This window comes from Terrapene carolina, unplaced genomic scaffold (assembly GCF_002925995.2).
Source record: "Terrapene carolina triunguis isolate 2854851 unplaced genomic scaffold, T_m_triunguis-2.0 Scaffold714, whole genome shotgun sequence".
Classification (NCBI taxonomy): Eukaryota; Metazoa; Chordata; order Testudines; family Emydidae; genus Terrapene; species Terrapene triunguis.
This window is the reverse complement of record NW_020665065.1, coordinates 19,415,994-19,433,097: the sequence shown is the minus strand read 5'-3', so window position 1 is coordinate 19,433,097 and position 17,104 is coordinate 19,415,994. Positions and strand designations below refer to the sequence as shown.

Sequence of the window (17,104 nt, the reverse complement as noted above, 5' to 3'; positions counted from 1 at the left end):
TTTTTTTTTTTTTTTTTTCTGCTTGGGGTGGCAAAAACGCTAGAGCCGGCCCTGCATGGATGGTTCTATTATTCTAGGCACTGTACAAACACGTAACAAAGAGGTGGTCCTGCCCCAAAGAGCTTTCAATCCAAGTTACAAGTTCGTAGCCAGGGACCTCATCCGTACATAAATCGGGGATGGAATTAACTTTACTAATTCTCCATCTTGCACTGAACACTTTCAGTCAACAAGCAGGATCACTGGCAGCAGAAGATGCTATTTTCCTGAGGGAGAACCCATGACAAAGCCAAAAGAATCAAGATGAAACATCCCAGCATTGGCTGGCATCAGCCCATTTCAGTGCTGGGCCTCCCACCTTAGCTGAGAGGCAGGTCTGATGCACCTGTGCTAAACTGCGGTGGCTAAATGGGCTTTCAGCTGAGTCAGTGCGCCTTGGAGAAGCCAGCCGGCTCCATTAGACACAACTGCCATTTATCTAAACCCCACCCCCTTGTCTTACAGTCTTCCACATCTCCCAGAGTTAAAACAAGAGGCCCCCTTTTAGAACCACTGGGTGGGCTGGATAGGCGGATTTCAGATCCCTGAGGCCACACTGCTATACCCACCTGTGCTCAGAAGTTGTATCTACAGGCATAGCATCTACTAGAAATAGAGGAGGATGTTTATTAACCCTCTGCCTGAGATCACACTCTCCCTCCCAAGGGAAATAACTCAAGTCGACTTTGAGGCTACCTGCCCATTCAGAAGCTGTGACAAGTCATCAGATCCCCTGCCCCATGGTAGTGCTAACCAATATTACAGCAGACAAGTTCAGACTATCATCAAATGGCGGCAGTTTGTGGGTACAGGGAGCCCCGGACTTTGGCTTACCTGCTATGAGGAAGAGGACGCCACCGGCCATAGCAATCCGGCTTTTGACAACAGGGTTCTCGTCCCCCACTTTGGTACATTTCATTCCCACCACGCTGACAATGACCCCCACAAAGCCCATGAGGATCGAAACCACCATGAGTGCCCGGGAGGTCTGGAGGTGAACTGCAAAGCAAGAAAAGTGCAAGTCACTGGTGCTGCAGAGCAGATTAACCATGCAAAGAACCAGAGCCAGAGAAGAGAAGGGTCAACAAGACCAGCACCCCAGGGAATAACAGTGCCTCCAATTCTCTCACCTCCTAAGTCCCTGCACTGGTGAGTGCAACTATTTGCGTCCCTAGGTAGCAGTTCTGAGGTGCCCAGCAGTCCTTCCCGGGGCCATATTGCCTTGTGGCATCTAAAGAGCCATTCCCCCAGGTTTGCTGCCCTGTGGCACTGAGGAGCCATTCTGCACCAGTGGTAACATCATGGACCATCCTGGAGCTGTTCTCCGCCGATCAGGTCACTTCACAAGCACCTGGATCCTCTTCCTTACCAGCCACGCTGCTCTCTGGAGTCCAGAATCCAACCCCGACTCATCAAGCTCCCAGCCCAAAGTGGGGGCTTTGGAGGCTGAGGGGGAGGATTTAGCCTCAGGCATTGTGACCAGATGCAGTTCCCCCTCCTCTCCTCTCCAAGGGTAGCTCCAGTACTGGAGCGCAGCGCTGCAGAGAGGCCCCCATCCCACATCAGAGCACAGACACGTCGATCAAACCCCTCAGTCTTCTAAAGACACCTGAGCTGATTTCTTTCACAACAGGTGTCTTTAGTGCAACCTTCATTGGGAGGGCTGGATTGGGACGCCCACTTCTCAGTAACCTTAACGTCAGTTTCGTGTCTAAACCCCCTAAGCAGCTTTGAAAATCTCGCTTTAGAAAGGCAGAATTAAGCCTTAGGCTGCAGCCGTCTTGGAATAAAAAAGCCCCTGAACTTGCGCAGTGTGACCCGACCCGGGCCATCTTCCAGCCTTGCTCTTGTTGGATTCACAAGGGCTTTGCGGGGCGGGGGCGGGGGTGTAGAAAAGGCTGTTCTGGGACAGTGCCGCGGGAGCGGTTTGTTCCAGACACTCACAGCGTCCAGCGAGCCCAACGCGCAGTGCTTTAGCCCCGGTTGTTTTGAACACCGATAAAGTGGGGTCGATTTTCAAACCTGCCCGAGTCAGGTGGAGAGAAGGGGACAGGGGGGTCACGAGCCGCGAATGTGGCCTAGAAAACAGGTGATGAACGGCCGCGCCGATCGGTGGGGAAGGAACCGCAGGGACTGAGTTAGTTAAGGCTGGAATTGGGGGGGGGGGGCGACCGGCTCCAAGTACTTTCTGTCCACTTGGGAGCTCAGAAAAGATGGACAAGTTTGGGGCCTGGACCATGGTCTTCACTGGCCATTCTGTGAGACAGAAACGGGGACATGGGCAAGGACTGGGGTGATCAGACCGCACCTGTGGACAACGGGACGGGGTGGGGGGTAATAGGCGCCTATATAAGAAAAAATCCCCCAAACGGGACATCTGGTCACCCTATTAAGGGCAACATCTTCGGCTGTAGATTCCGGGGACACTCCTGGATAGGCACCGGGTCACCACTACACGAGCTCAGGCCGAAGCATGAACGACTCCCCCCGGCTGCTCATTTGCTCGTTGGCCGCCAGTCCGTTTTCTGTGTGCGGGGCGGGGAAAGGCGCCTGGAAGCGACGCGAACCCAGCTCGGAGCTGGGCGCCCAGTGCCCGGAGCTGCTCCGGGGCGTTCTCGGAGAGAGGAGCCGGTTCCGCTCGCCAGGGCTCAGCCTGGGGCTAACACCTGAACCCATCCCGGGGCAGCCGCCTATCCCGCAGCCCGAAAACCGGGCTGGCAAATCCCGCTCCGGGGCAAAAGCGAGCGACCAGGAGAACCCGTGTCCGAGGGGGGCACCAGCGTCTCGTGTCCGTCGAGTCCCCACTGGGTGAAGTGGCCCGTGGTCGGTTGCACTGGGGACGCTGACAAGCGGGATGTGTGAACCACACCCCGGGGGAAGCTCTGCTCGGCTCTGGCTGCGGTCGCCTCCCCCGGGTTACAGCCGCTGAGGGTGAATAGGGCTCCCACAAAGTACAACCCCCCCCCCCCCGCGGCCTGTTTTCACCCGTTTACCTTCTGGTCTCGCTCTGTACCAGGCGGTGGGCGCCGCCCTACAGACAAAGGAAGGAGACCCCGGGCAAGGGCTGCGAGTTACCGGGATACGAGAAGAATTTGCGGACTCGCTCCTCTCCCGCAAACGGAACTAATCCCACCTCCCGTCCCAGCGGGCTGCAAATCTCCAGCCGCTCCTAGCAGCGCAGGCGGGATTTGCTGGGTATTTTTAAGGCCAGGCTTGTGTCAGGGACTCGGGAACAATTCGTTTCAATTCTTCTCGTTGAAACAAATAGCTCGTTTCCATTTTAAACCGGGCATCTCGCTGGCTCCTAGGAAGGGGTCTGCGATTTCCCCCGCTAAGCGGCTGCTGTGGGCCAGACTGAGCTGTTCATTCGGTGTGTAGCCGATTCCCTCCGGGCCCCATCTGCCGAAGAGGCCCCCCCCGGAGGGGGGGGGTCAGACACGGCCTCTCTCTTCTCCAAAAGAGAAAGTGCCTGAAACTGAGAGGATCCCCGGGCTCCTCGCCGGCAGCAGCTCCTTTCTAGGGCCACCAAAGGCACTTTCAGCCCAGACACAGCGGGAGGGGGCAGAGCCCGGGTGCGAAGGAAGAGCGAGCAGAGGAGACATGGGGCGTGCAGTGTGAGAGAGGAGCTCACTAGTGACATTACAAAGGCAGGACGTTTTGAGGGACCCAAAGGATGCTTTGAAAAGAGTAAAGGGTAACAGCGGGTAACAGTTTGCCGTGTTATAACCGTGTAATTAACTCCCGCTGGAGCCCAAGCAACTCCCCCCTTTCCTTGCACGCTAGGGGCTTGGCTACCCTGAATGCTGGGTCGGCACGCAGGGCTGCAGCTGTGCCGTGTCGACCCCCCCTACACCGCCAGGAGGCGTCTCCCGTCAGATGAGCCGCCTCTCCGCAGGCGGTGGTCTGAAGAATTTTTCCTTCGATCTAGCGCTGTCTATACCACGGTTAGGCCGGCATAGCCACATCTCTCGGGGTGTGGCTTTACACAGCCACGCCGATGTACATTCCCAGTGGAGATCAGCCGTAGGATGCTGGGGCCGAAGCACAAAACCCAGCTTGTGCCAGAGGCGAGAGGCAAAGGGACCGGGTCAGGCGCTTTCTGAAGTAGAACAAAGTCCCCAGCCAGGCCGAGGCTCGGGAGCTTTTCGCTCCCCTGCTTCAGGGGCTGATCTGGGCACCAGCTACATTTTGTGTCCGTCAGTCCGTCCGCCCGCCTGCCCCAAGAGTTCTTCGGGCCCGCGGTGAGTGCAGATGAAAGGGGAGATTTGGCATTTGAGCTCAGCCAGGCAGGTCTGACAAGGGGAAGGTTTGGGGTAGTCTCTGCTCCTGGCTGTGCCATAGACTCCCATAGGTCCAAGTGCTCAAAGGTGTTTAGGCACCTAACTCCCACCGTGGGTCTTTGGGGATCTGGGCCTCAGTTTCCCATCTGTACCCTGGGGATAACCGCCCTGCCCTACCCCCCCAGGAGTGTTGTGAGGACAAACCCATTAGTTGAGGGGCGGTGCCGGGACACTGCGGAGATGGGGGCAATACAGGCACATGTCAATCTACCACCCCCCCATTCCCTATGCCGCCAGGGGACCCGCCCCCTCGGCTTCCTCCAGCCGCTTCAGGGTCAGGCTCCCTAAACCTGCGCTTCCCCCCGGGGATGACAACTCCTTGCTCGGGGGCTGCTCTCCATGGCAGGGAGCGCGCCGCAGGGACCTGGCACCCAGGGCCAGTCCTACCCGGGCAGCGAACCGCGGGGGCCTGCCGCAGCCACCGGCCAAGCAAACAAGCTCCCGCCGCCCCAGCCTGGCAGGTCCATAAAGGTCCCCCAGCCGCGCCCCCACCTGCCCGCGGGCTCTGAGCGGCGCTGGCCCGGCCCAGCAGCGGCCCACGGGCAGAGCGTAGCCAGCACTGCCCCGCTCCGCACCGGCAGGGCTGTATAGCGCGCCCGGTCCCGTTCGCCCCGGGGCTCCCGCAGGACCCCTGCCCGCTCCAGCTCGCTGCCCCCGGTGGCCGGAACACGATGTCCGGCGGGAGCGGCCGGACACGGAACCTGGGCTGCACCTGCACGGAGCGCCCCTTTTCCCTTCTCCCGGAGCGCCCCCCGGCTCCCGCCCCCCTTCCCCCGCGCCCCCCGGCTCCCGCCCGGCCCTTGCCCCGCTCCCTCCGGCTCCCGCCCGGCCCTTGCCCCGCGCCCCCCGGCTCCCGCCCGGCCCTTGCCCCGCGCCCCTTGCCCGGCCCGGCGGGGACGCACCGTCCAGCGAGAGCAGCGAGTCGTGCAGCTTGCACTGGACCTGGCCCGTGCTCTGCGAGGCGCAGCTCATCCACAGCCCCTCGTACAGCCCCACGGCCGTGATGATCGCGTCCCCCGCGTACGAGCTCTGCTTCCACTGGGGCAGCGCCGCGCTGCAGATGGTGCCGACCCAGCCGCCCAGCGCCAGGAAATAGCCCAGCAGCTGCAAGCCGGCGTTGGCCATGGCGAATCCCTCGGGCACTGGGCGCCGGAGCCCAGGGGCAGGCGGCTCCGTGCTCCCTGCCCAGCCCGGCGTTGCGCTGCGCTGCGCGGAGCCCCCGACCGCCCCGATGGGGCGGGCAGCACCGCGGCGGTGCCAGGGGGCCGCCCCCGCAGGGCAGGAGCCGGCCGGCGCTGCCCGCACCGCCCCGAACCGGCCGCGGGGCGCAGAGTGGCGGGGCCCGGCCCTGGGGGCTGGCAGCGGCTCTGCAGCCGGGGTGGGACCTGCCCGGCCCCGCTCCCGGGCTGGGGCACAGGGGAGGGGGCGCTGGGTCCTTCCTGGCTTGTGAAAGGGGGAAACTAAACAGGAGCGTGGATGCCGGAGCCACCTGCCCGCGCCCTGGGCCGGGGCTGCTGGGGGGAACCCCGCGGGAATGGGCTGTGATCGGCCCCTGACTGCCGGTGCTCCAGGGGCTGGTGCTGCCGGAGTTCAGCTGGCAGCCTGGGGCAGCGGTTCCCTTCCGCACCACAGCCAGGTGTGGGGAGGAAGAGGGAAGGGGCATTTCTCTCTCCCCCTTTCCTACACCTGCTCGCTCCCCTGAACGATGTGAGCCCTTCCCTTGCTGCACGGCCAGAGCCGCTTTTCGCTGACACGCCAGGGCTGACCGGGGACCCCCCGAAGGAAAAGCAGGAGCTGGTGCAGTGAGCGGTTAAGACATGGGGCTAGCTAGGCTACCAAGTTCGGGTGATGTACGGTCAGCTTACAGCCACTGGGGTTTGTACGTCACTTAGGTGCATGCACACTTCTTGGGTGCTTCCATTAGCACTGCCTGTACTCACTAGGAATATGTCTACACACAGGGCAGGTGCAAGGAAGTTTCGCGCCCTAGGCAAAACTTCCACCTTGCGCCCCCCCCAGCCCTGTGGCAGCTCCCCGCCCCCCGTCCACCCTGAGGCGCCCCCCCCCGCAGCAGCTCTCCCCAGGCCCGGGGAGCTGTGCGGCAGCTCCCCCACCCCACCCTGAGGCACCCCCTGCGGCAGCTCCCCAACCCCCGGCCCAGGGATCCGTAAGGCAGCTCTGACCCAGGGGAACCCCTGGGCTGCCAGCAGCAGCTCTGACCCAGGGAACCCCTGGGCTGCCTGCCGGCAGCTCAGACTCCCTCTCCCTCCCAGCGCAGCGGCCGCTCTAAAAAAAAAAATTGGGGGCGCCGCTTTTTGGCACCCCCAAATCTTGGTGCCCTAGGCAACCGCCTAGTTGGCCTAATGGTAGCACCGGCCCTGTCTACACAGCAACTAGACCGCTGCTGGGCTGTTTCATTGCTGGGTATCAAGTATCAGGGGTAGCCGTGTTAGTCTGTAGCCACAAAAACAACAAGGAGTCCGGTGGCACCTTAAAGACTAACAGATTTATTTAGGCATAAGCTTTCATGGGTAAAAAACCCCACTTCTTCAGATGCATGGAGTGAAAGTTACAGATGGTAGGCTTCCAGGCTCCAACTGCATAGAATCATAGAATCTCAGGGTTGGAAGGGACCTCAGGAAGTCATCTAGTCCAATCCCCTGCTCAAAGCAGGACCAATCCCCAACGAAATCAGCCCCAGCTCTGGGAACCTCCCACCCCACAGGGCCCTAGAGCCCAGCTGGAAGTCTACACAGCAATGAAACAGCCCCACAGCCCAAGTCAGCTGGCAAGGGCTAGGTGCAGTGTCTAGTTGTTGTGCAGATATACCCCACGAGTGCTTGCTTCACTGTAAAATATGGCGCACCATGGGTAGCTATCCCAGTATGCATTGCACCACTGGTTCAGTGCCTCCTACGACATCTTTGTAGTGTTTTGTGGGATACCAGTGATTTGCCAAGGGATTTCTGGGAGCTAGGGGTCAAGTTTCCACCCTGCCACTTTCTCCAGCCCATAATTTTCATGCCATTTGTTAAAACTGCCACAGTTCCGTGCAATGCTGTTCGATCTCAGCCATCTGTCTGACAGGAGCAGGGACCCTGCCGAGTTCAGCGCACTTCTTACTAGCTCTAAGGAGTACTGCTACAACTGGGATTGTGATGAGAAAGATGTGGAAACGTTTGAGCCCGATAACTGGATGCTAATGGACACTGGAAAAAAAATGCCAGATTGTAGCTGGCATTCACGGAGCAGCTACACACAGTGGACTGCTTCTGGGCCCAAGAAATGAACGCTGACTGGTGCAGATGTGGGACGACGAGCGGTGGCTGCAGAACCTTTGGATGTGAAAGGCCACGTTCCTGCAGCTGTGTGCTGAGTTCACCCCAGCCCTCCGGTGCAGGGACAGTGGAAAGCTCTGGAAGCTATCGGTCAGTTTGGTGTTAGAAAATCCACCATGGGGGCTGTTGCCGTTCAGCCGTGTAAAGCCATTAAGCTCTTCTGCTACGCAGGACTGTGACTCTCGGTAATGTGCAGGAAACAGTGGATGGATTTTCAGCAATGGGGTCCCCTAACTGCAGTGGGGTGACAGCACACATATCCCAATTCTGGCACCAGCCCACCTTGCCCTGAGTATGTCAGCAGAACGGGATGCTTTTCCGTGGTTATGCAAGCACGGGGGATCACCAGGGATGCTTCACTGATATCAGTGCGGGCTGGTTTGCGAAGGTGTATGATGGTCGCATCTTTAAGAACACACGACTTTTCAAAAAGCTGCAAGATGGGCTATTCTTCCCTGACCAGTGAATTACCATTGGCGATGCTGAAATGCCAATAGTTATTCTGGAGGACCCAGCCTACCCCTTGCTTCCCTGACTCATGCTGTAAACTGATCACCTCGACAGCACGAGGGAAAGATTCAGCTACCGGCTCAGCAGGTACAGATGGACGATTGAATGTGCTTTTGGTAGACAGAAGGTACGCTGGTGGCATTTACTCACTAGATTGGATCTTAGTGAGAAAAACGTCCCCAGAGTTGTAGGTGCCTGTTGTGATATCTGTGAGGTGTAAGGGGGAAAAGCTGCCGCCAGGGCTGAGTGGGACTGGCTGTCTGCTTAATTTGAACAGCCAGACATAAGGTCTATTAGAAGAGCTAACTGTGGAGCGATACAGCTGCAGCATTTTAACAGTTAGCCACAGGAGTGTTGTCTACTACGTAAGTGTGGGGCTTTGCCTCTGGCTATGAATTCTGCAGTGTTTGGTGTAAACTAATAAAGATACTCCAGGTTTCCAAAAATAGAACTTTATTGTATGTAAAGATGTAGGGAACAAATTTAAACTGCAGACAAATGCATACAAGGTTAAAAAACTTTTTCCAAGACTGTAACAGGGTGAACCATACATTAAAATCCCAAGTGAAAATAGAAATAAACAGTGAACATTTATGTCCATGTATCTAAAAGCTACTACAGTGTAGTAGGCTACTTATACACTGACCTGTGGTTTTTTACACAGCTCTTGTTCTCCTTTTCGTTCTGCGTGGATTGGTAGGGGTAAGGACGTATACTGCAGTGCCACATGCTATGTTGGGAGGTTGGGGTGTATGGAGCAGTGACCATGGAGTTCTCCAAGGACTGGAAAGGTTGCTGAGGCCAGGGTCTTTGGACATGTAGGTCAACAATGTTCTGCGACATTTGAGTCTGTTGCCTGAGCAAATCCAGCTGCTAGTGGTGTCCTGAAACTGACCACGCCCATATGCCACTAGCCTGTTGACTGCAATGATGCCAGCTGAATTCATCACAGAGTGATGTGGGACAGGCCCAACAAGGAAAATAACAGAACACCACTGGTCATCACATACAGCCCCCAGCTAAAACCTCTCCAGCACATCATCAACGATCTACAACCTATCCTGGAAAACGATCCCTCACTCTCACAGACCTTGGGAGACAGGCCAGTCCTCGTTTACAGACAGCTCCCCAACCTGAAGCAAATACTCACCAGCAACTACACACCACACCACAAAAACACCAACCCAGGAACCAATCCCTGTCGCAAATCTCATTGCCTACTCTGTCCCCATATCTACTCTAGCAACACCATCAGAGGACCCAACCACATCAGCCAAACCATCAGGGGCTCATTCACCTGCACATCTACTAATGTTATATATGCCATCATGTGCCAGCAATGCCCCTCTCCCACGTACATTGGCCAAACCGGACAGTCCCTCTGCAAAAGAATAAATGGACACAAATCAGACGTCAAGAATTACAACATTCAAAAGCCAGTCGGAGAACACTTCAACCTCCCTGGACATTCTATACCAGATTTAAAAGTAGCCATACTTGAACAAAAAAGCTTCAGAAACAGATGTCAAAGAGAAACTGCAGAACTAAAATTCATTTGCAAATTTAACACCATTAATTTGGGCTTGAATAGAGACTGGGAGTGGCTGGCTCACTACAAGAGCAGCCAGGGCTGGCCTTACCATGAGACAAACTGAGGCGGCCCCGTCAAGTGCCAGACTGTGGGGGGGCGCCACTAAGACCCAGAGTGTAGAAAATTGTGTCTGCTGCGGGTGCATATGTATTCTCTCTGCTCTGGATGCACAGAGATGGTGGAGGGCTGTGCTGGAGGAAGGAGGGCACAAGAGACATAACAGGCAGGCAGGAGAAGAGGTGAGAGGGAAGAACAGAAAGCAGCAGGAGCTGCAGGGAGAGCGAGGAGGAGGAGCCACTTATGACTTCTCGAGCATCCACAGGAGCCTGGACTGATTCACACCAGCTTCTCAGGGAGCTTCTTGTTTCCTGCTGCTTCCCTGAACCCACTTGAGGAGAACAGGCAGTCAACTGAAGCAGTAGGAGCCAATTAGGCCCTTAAGATGCTGATATCTTCCCTCACTCAGGCCCTGCTACCAGCCTGCTTATTTGTCCCCTTCAATTGAGTGTTGAGAGCCACTCTAGCTGGCACAGAACAGCAGTCATGAGTGAAAGAAGAAAACGCCCCTCTGGGGCAGCATTCAGAAAAAGAAAGAAAGCAAAGGAAGCATTTCTATCTAAGCAGGAAGGAGCTCTCCTGAGATAAATAGACACAAATGTTCACAGTGAGCCTTCCGGCCCCAGTGAGGATGTGAGTGGTGAGGAGATGCCTGATCTTCCAGTTAGTCAGAGTGCAGGTGACCTGGCAGCTACTGCAGCATCCATATCTCCATCTCAAATGGATGTAACCCTGCACATTCCTGAAGAAAAGTGTAGATCTGAGAAGAGTGTGGTGGAGGCGCAAGAAACAGCTGCTGCTGAGTTTAGTTCCTTAAGTCTAGATGATCCAGGACCGTGGACCCACTTGAGCAGTAGCCTGAGGGACTTCCTTGTACTGCATGGGCCACAGCAAGTGAAAAACTTCATGTTCCCCAAAGACAATGAAAATAGAAGTTTCCATCCAACACATTACTGGCGTGAAATCCCCAATGGTGACAAAGTAGAGAGGCCATGGCTTATATACTCAAAAACCCAGAATGCTGCATACTGTTTTTGTTGCAAACTCTTCCAGTGTAATGTTCCAGCCACATTGGGTTCTACAGGAACAAAGGACTGGAAAAATCTGGCTAGAAATCTGGCATGCCGTGAGAAGGCAGCAAATCACCAGAGAGCGTTCCATAGGTGGAAAGAGCTTGAGATGAGACTAAGGTTAAAGGCCACCATAGATGATCAGCATCAAGAGAAGATTGCATCAGAGTCTCTTTACTGGCAAAATGTTCTGAAAAGGCTCATTGCCATTGTGAGAATGCTTGCTACCCAAAACCTAGCACCGCGTGGCACTTCAGATCAGCTGTATGTGCCAAACAATGGAAACTTCCTTAAAATTGTGGAGCTGATGGCTGAGTTTGATGCTGTACTCCAGGAGCATCTAAGAAGAGTCACCACCCAAGAAATGTACACACACCACTACCTTGGAAAAACAGTTCAAAATGAGATCATACAGTTACTGGCAACAAAAGTCAAACAGAAGATTGTGGCAGATCTGAAGTCAGCAAGATATTACTCTGTTATTCTGGACTGCACACCTGACATCAGCCATATGGAACAAATGACTTTAATGGTGCGTTTTGTAACAACAACAGAACCTAGTGAAAATGTCCCTGCAATGGTGACTGTCAGAGAGCATTTTCTAGAATTTATTGACATTGATAATACTACAGGAGCTGGTATGACAAATGTGCTTCTTAAAAAGCTGGAAGATACAGGAATTGCAATAGCTGACATGAGAGGTCAGGGCTACGATAACGGTGCCAACATGAGAGGAAAGAACAGAGGAGTGCAGACACGGATCCGAGAGTTAAACCCTCGAGCTTTTTTTGTCCCATGCAGTTCTCATTCATTGAACTTGGTGGTCAGTGATGCAGCATCAGCTTCTAGTGAGGCTGCTGAATTTTTTAATGTAATTCAAAGCATCTATGTGTTTTTCTCTGCATCAACTCATCGATGGTAAATTTTGAAGCAACATCTGGGAACATCCTCTCTGACACTGAAACCACTGAGTGCCACACGATGGGAAAGTCGAGTGGAGGCGATAAAGTCTATCAAACACCAAATTGGGAAGATAGATGATGCCATAGTTGCCATTATGGAGGATAATGCTATGACAGGATCTGTTTGTGGGAGAACAGTGGCAGAGGGAAATGGAATCACCAGAAACATACATAACTTCAAATTTCTGTGTGGTTTAGTGTTGTGGCATGACCTACTGTTTGAAATAAATGTTGTAAGCAAGAGACTCCAAGGTGTTGACCTTGATATGTCTGGAGCAATGGAACAACTGGACAAAGCAAAGTCACACCTACAGTCTTACCGGTCAGATGAGGGATTTCAAAACGTTCTGAAGAGTGCACAGAAGTTGGCAGAGAAACTTCACACTGAAGCTATTTTCCCACCCATTCAAGAATACAAGAGTCACCGAAGAAGAAGACATTTTGATTATGAGGCCCGGGATAATCTCATAAGAGACCCCAAACAACAATTCAAAGTTGAATTCTTTAACCAGGTGCTAGATTGTGCAATACAGTCAGTTGAAGAACGTTTCATGCAGCTCAAGGAACACAGCAGTATATTTGGGATGTTGTATGATATTCCAAAACTCCTCACTATACCTGAAGAAGACTTACACCAGCAATGCAGGGCACTAGAGACAGTGTTGACATATGATGACATGCGCGATATTGATGCAAGTAATTTAGGTGATGAACTGAAAGCCCTTTCAAGATACATTTCAGCAGGATCAACTTCAAAGGCTGTTCTGGAATATATGTGCACAAATAAGATGACCACCCTCTTTCCAAATGCTTTTGTTGCTCTGCGCATACTTCTAACACTTCCTGTAACAGCTGCCAGTGGAGAACGCAGCTTCTCCAAGCTGAAGTTAATAAAAACACATCTACGCTCCACAATGACACAGGAGAGTCTGGTCGGCCTTGCAACCATCTCAATAGAGCATGAACTGGCCCAGACTGTGGACCTTCAGGAAGCAGTTCAAATCTTTGCAACCAAGAAGGCCCGGAAAGCACCACTCTGATTATTCAAACAGATAAAAATGCCAGTGTTTACTATGCAGACAAGAAAAGTTACATTTGCTGTTCAGGCGTTTGAAAGTAAAATGTTACTTAAAATTTTTGAACAAGGCATTTTAAGTTGTTAGTTCTCCTTTATTGGGGTTGGTAGCAGAGCAGTACCATGAGAGGAGTAGAACAGGAAGAAGGCAGAATTGAGACCTTTCAAAGTTTTGGCCCAAGCGAGGGGGTATGGGGGCGTCATTTGAGCTCCTGGCCTCAGGTGCCAAAATGTTGTGGGCCAGCCCTGAAAGCAGCTTTGCCTCTCCAGGAATTGACACCTCCTCATCAGTGGACTACATCCACCCTGATATAATTGGCCCTGTCAACACTGGTTCTCCACTTGTGAGGTAACTCCCTTCTCTTCACGTGTCAGTATATAATGCCTGCATCTGTAACTTTCACTCCATGCATCTGAAGAAGTGGGTTTTTACCCACGAAAGCTTATGCCCAAGTAAATCTGTTAGTCTTTAAGGTGCCACTGGACTCCTTGTTGTTTTTGTGGCTACAGACTAACATGGCTACCCCTGATACTCTCCTATCATGGTGGAAGAAACCAGGCTGTCTTCCCTAGAAATCTTCGGGAGTGGATTGCAGAGTATCTCCGTTCAACTTTCAAGAGGATAAAAGGGACATCCCTCTTCAGATAAACACAGTGCTCTGCATGGTCCCCCTTGGCTAGCCCCAAAAGTCAAAGAAATGACAAGTGGTTGACAACTCTACCTCTGTTTGGTCTCTCTCTGCTTGAGCACAGGACATTGCTCTAGTGTGGAATGTGTAAGGGGACGGCCATTCTACTCTAAGAATTTATTCCTAACTTTTTATTGTGTGACATTATAGCAGTAAAGCAATCAAAACTCAATACCTTGTTCTCTAAACTAGCGGATGGGAGGGGCCCCATTTTTAAATGGGGAGGGAGAGCAGGCGAAGGGGAAGAGTGAGGGAGGAAGAGAAATGAGGTTTCAGGGAAATGAAAAGCAAAAACCCCATTTTAAGGAACAATGAATGCGCACACTTACCTGAGCTCCCTTGCCTTTCATCAGTGGGCCCATCTGCACTCTCCGTCTGGGACTGACCTGACTCCGGCAGCTGTCCTCGTCATCCTCCTCACTGTTTGTGGCAGGGGGTCTTGGCTTTGGGTTCCTCTAAAGTGTTCACACTCGTCTGCTGGTTCACACTCGTTTGTAGCTCGTCGTAAAACTGGCAGGTCTATGCGGCAGCACCAGATTTCTTGTTGCCCTCCCTCACCTTCTGGTACACCAGGCATAGTTCCCTTCCCTTTTGTGTGGAACTGCTGCTGAGCCCTGTCACGACCCTGTTCCAGCATCCCCTGTGCAATTTGCATGTAGATGTTGATGTTTCTGTGGTTGGTCCCTAGCTGGGCTTGCACAGTCTCTTCTCCTCACAGGCCAAAGAGATCCACAACTTCTTGTCTGTTCCAGGCAGGAGCATGTCTGGTAGATCTGGGTGAGTGGAGCTGGCATGGTGGGATGCACACAACAAAGGTGCGTTGTTAGGTGTGCTCACCAAGGTGGGCAATCAGGAAAAGGTATTTCAAAATGTGGGAAAGTTTAAGGGGGGGGGCGGCTTCCAGTCTCTGTGACTGTAGCAGTTCTCAGGGTACCCAGGACTGTGAGTCACCTTGACACCCCCTGCCTCCAGTGAGTGGGGGCTGGGAGTCAGCTCCCTGACACCACCAGCCTTTCAGACACTCAAGCACTCTCCTCTGGTCTATGCCAGCCCTGTCTCCACCTTGCAGGTTAACAACAGGTGCACCCTGTCCCCGAGTCCCTTTGAATCATTCCCCTGTGATATCCAGCCCCTGACATGGGCTACTCACGGAAATCCCAGATCCTTTGCCCCCCAGAAAGCAGTGTACCCCAGTTTACCAGTTTCGTCTGAAATCACCACTCCTGTGAACTACACAGCACATGTGAGCACTTATAATAAAACAAAAGTAGGGTGTTACCTAGAAACAAGAGAGTGGTGGAAGCAAACGGTTACAATACAAAACAATAAAACACAAACCTGATTCTATACTTATTAATAGTTACCTTTCCTATCTAATAAAGTAGGTTTCCTGACCAAAGTTCACTCTGTTGCAGAGGTGCCTGGCTTCTCAAGAACCAGGATCCAGTTTTTCATGCAAACATCTCCGCTTCCCAAGGTGTCTCCTCAGTGAAAAGATATAGAGGACCTTTCCCCCCTTGTATTACACTGAAACAGTCTTTGGTCTCTATTTGTAGACAGGGTGATCCCCTGTATGTTGTACAGGTGAGTCTCATCTTACACTGGGGTTACGTTCCGCTGTCAGCGCGTAAAGCGAAAATCGTGTATAGTCAAAATTACATTGAGTGTAATGGCGGGCGGAATCGCCCGCACTACAGGGACAGTATTTAAATTGTTATTTTTATCTTTTGTGTGTTTGTTTCGTTTTTGTTTTGTTTTTTTGCCGACCGCGCAAAGCTGAATTCGCGCATGTTAAATGCGCGTAAGATGAGACTCACCTGTAATGTTTCTTTTTTTTAAAACCTCAATTCTTGCAATTGTTCCAGTTGTCTCTGATGGGTTTCCATTGACAGTCTTATGATGGCGCAAGGTGAGCAATTGAACCTTGCATTGCATCACTGGCTAACCAGGGTGGGGTGACAACTCCCTCCTGCCTGAATGGGCTATCGCAGAAACATATTATCCTGGCAACTAACTTTTACTCTAAGTCCATAAAGCAGACTTTCAGTATATTTACATTATTTCTTAAATATTACCTGTACATGCATCTCACACTGATTATGAATCTTGACAAGTTACAAGCATTCTGTAGCTACCTTACATGTTACTTTATATGGATAAATATCCTTCAAAACCTGTGTTTGGTGTAGCGAGTTTGTCAGGTGTGAGGTGAGAGTTGTTTGCAAAGAAGAGGGGACCCTTTGCCAAGGATCCTCTGTGTCACAGTGACCCCCCGGAGCAGTGGAGTTCAAAACTGTGACCAGAGTGGTCACTGTTGAAGGAACCAGGGCATTGTGGGACAGCTGTTAGAAGACTATTAGGGTTGACACAACTAATGCAGTGTCTACACTCACATTGCATCGACCTAAATAGGTCAACCGCGGCTCTGCACTGCATGAGGAGGTAGTGTTATTGCATTGCTGTAATGGGGTGCTTATGTCAGTAGGAGACAAATTTTGGTGTAGACACATGCATAACTAGATCAATGCAAGTTGACTTATGTCAACTTAACTTTGTAGGGTAAACCAGGCTCAAGACTATGCAGTTGGCAGCTGTAATAACTCATTCTCTGTGGATCAGCACAGAAGGGGACTTGTACTATACACTCTCCAGTGGGTAAAGCATCATTCACCAGAGAGCTGGTACATTTTATTTGCTTAACATTTTTTTTTCACCAACTATCTGAAGTTTCTGTCCATCCGAGTTTTGATTATTGTGAGAAAGCTAAGGCCTCGTCTACGCACAAACTTTCACCAGTTTAGTGAAATGGTGTGTATCAGTATTACTGTCAATTTGATATGTCAGGTTTAAACCGATTAAAGAGTATCCACACACAACGTTGCATCAGTTTAACTCTATTTTTTAAAGACACATTGTTAGTTGAGCCGGTGTAATTCTACATGTAGACAAGTCTGGATCAGCAGGAATTTTTGGATATTGTAAGGGAAAATCACGAGTTCTCAAGGCATTCTCTGTGGGTATCCCACAGTGTTTGGGATACAGTTACTGAGAGCAACAAACACCGTTTTTATTTATTTATTTTACAATTCAAGCTAGATTCTGGAGCACGTGTTGCAGTGAGGGTAGGATTCTGAAGCAAATTCTATACAATCATGGAACCGTCAGAACTCTGCTTATATTGAAGATTTGTAAGGTTCCTAGGGGAGTTTGGTTCATATTCAAATCCAGATCAAATATTCATTTCAGGAAAGCAAAAATTCTCTGCAACTACTGGGGCTCCTTATGCCTTGTCTACATGGGAGAGTTATATCCGTATAATTTTATCAGAATAACTCCCTGTGTGGACACGCTTATTCTGGTATGGTGGCTTTTTTCCTGTTTAGCTTACGTTGCTTTGGAAGAGGTTTAAGTTAAATTGAAAAAAGCCACGCTT

General features: G+C 52.1%; 1 protein-coding gene across 1 annotated transcript in view; it reads right to left on the bottom strand.

Annotated features, from left to right (window-relative positions):
* The window catches only part of CLDN19 (claudin 19), a 13,961-nt gene extending 8,457 nt beyond the window's left edge, over positions 1–5,504 (bottom strand). The window contains exons 1-2 of the mRNA XM_026660133.1: positions 5,282–5,504; positions 874–1,038 (exon numbers count right to left, since the gene is read on the bottom strand). Coding sequence (XP_026515918.1) covers positions 874–1,038; positions 5,282–5,504 — 388 coding nt within the window. The remainder of the gene's footprint in view (positions 1–873; positions 1,039–5,281) is intronic.
* Positions 5,505–17,104: the final 11,600 nt, after the last annotated feature.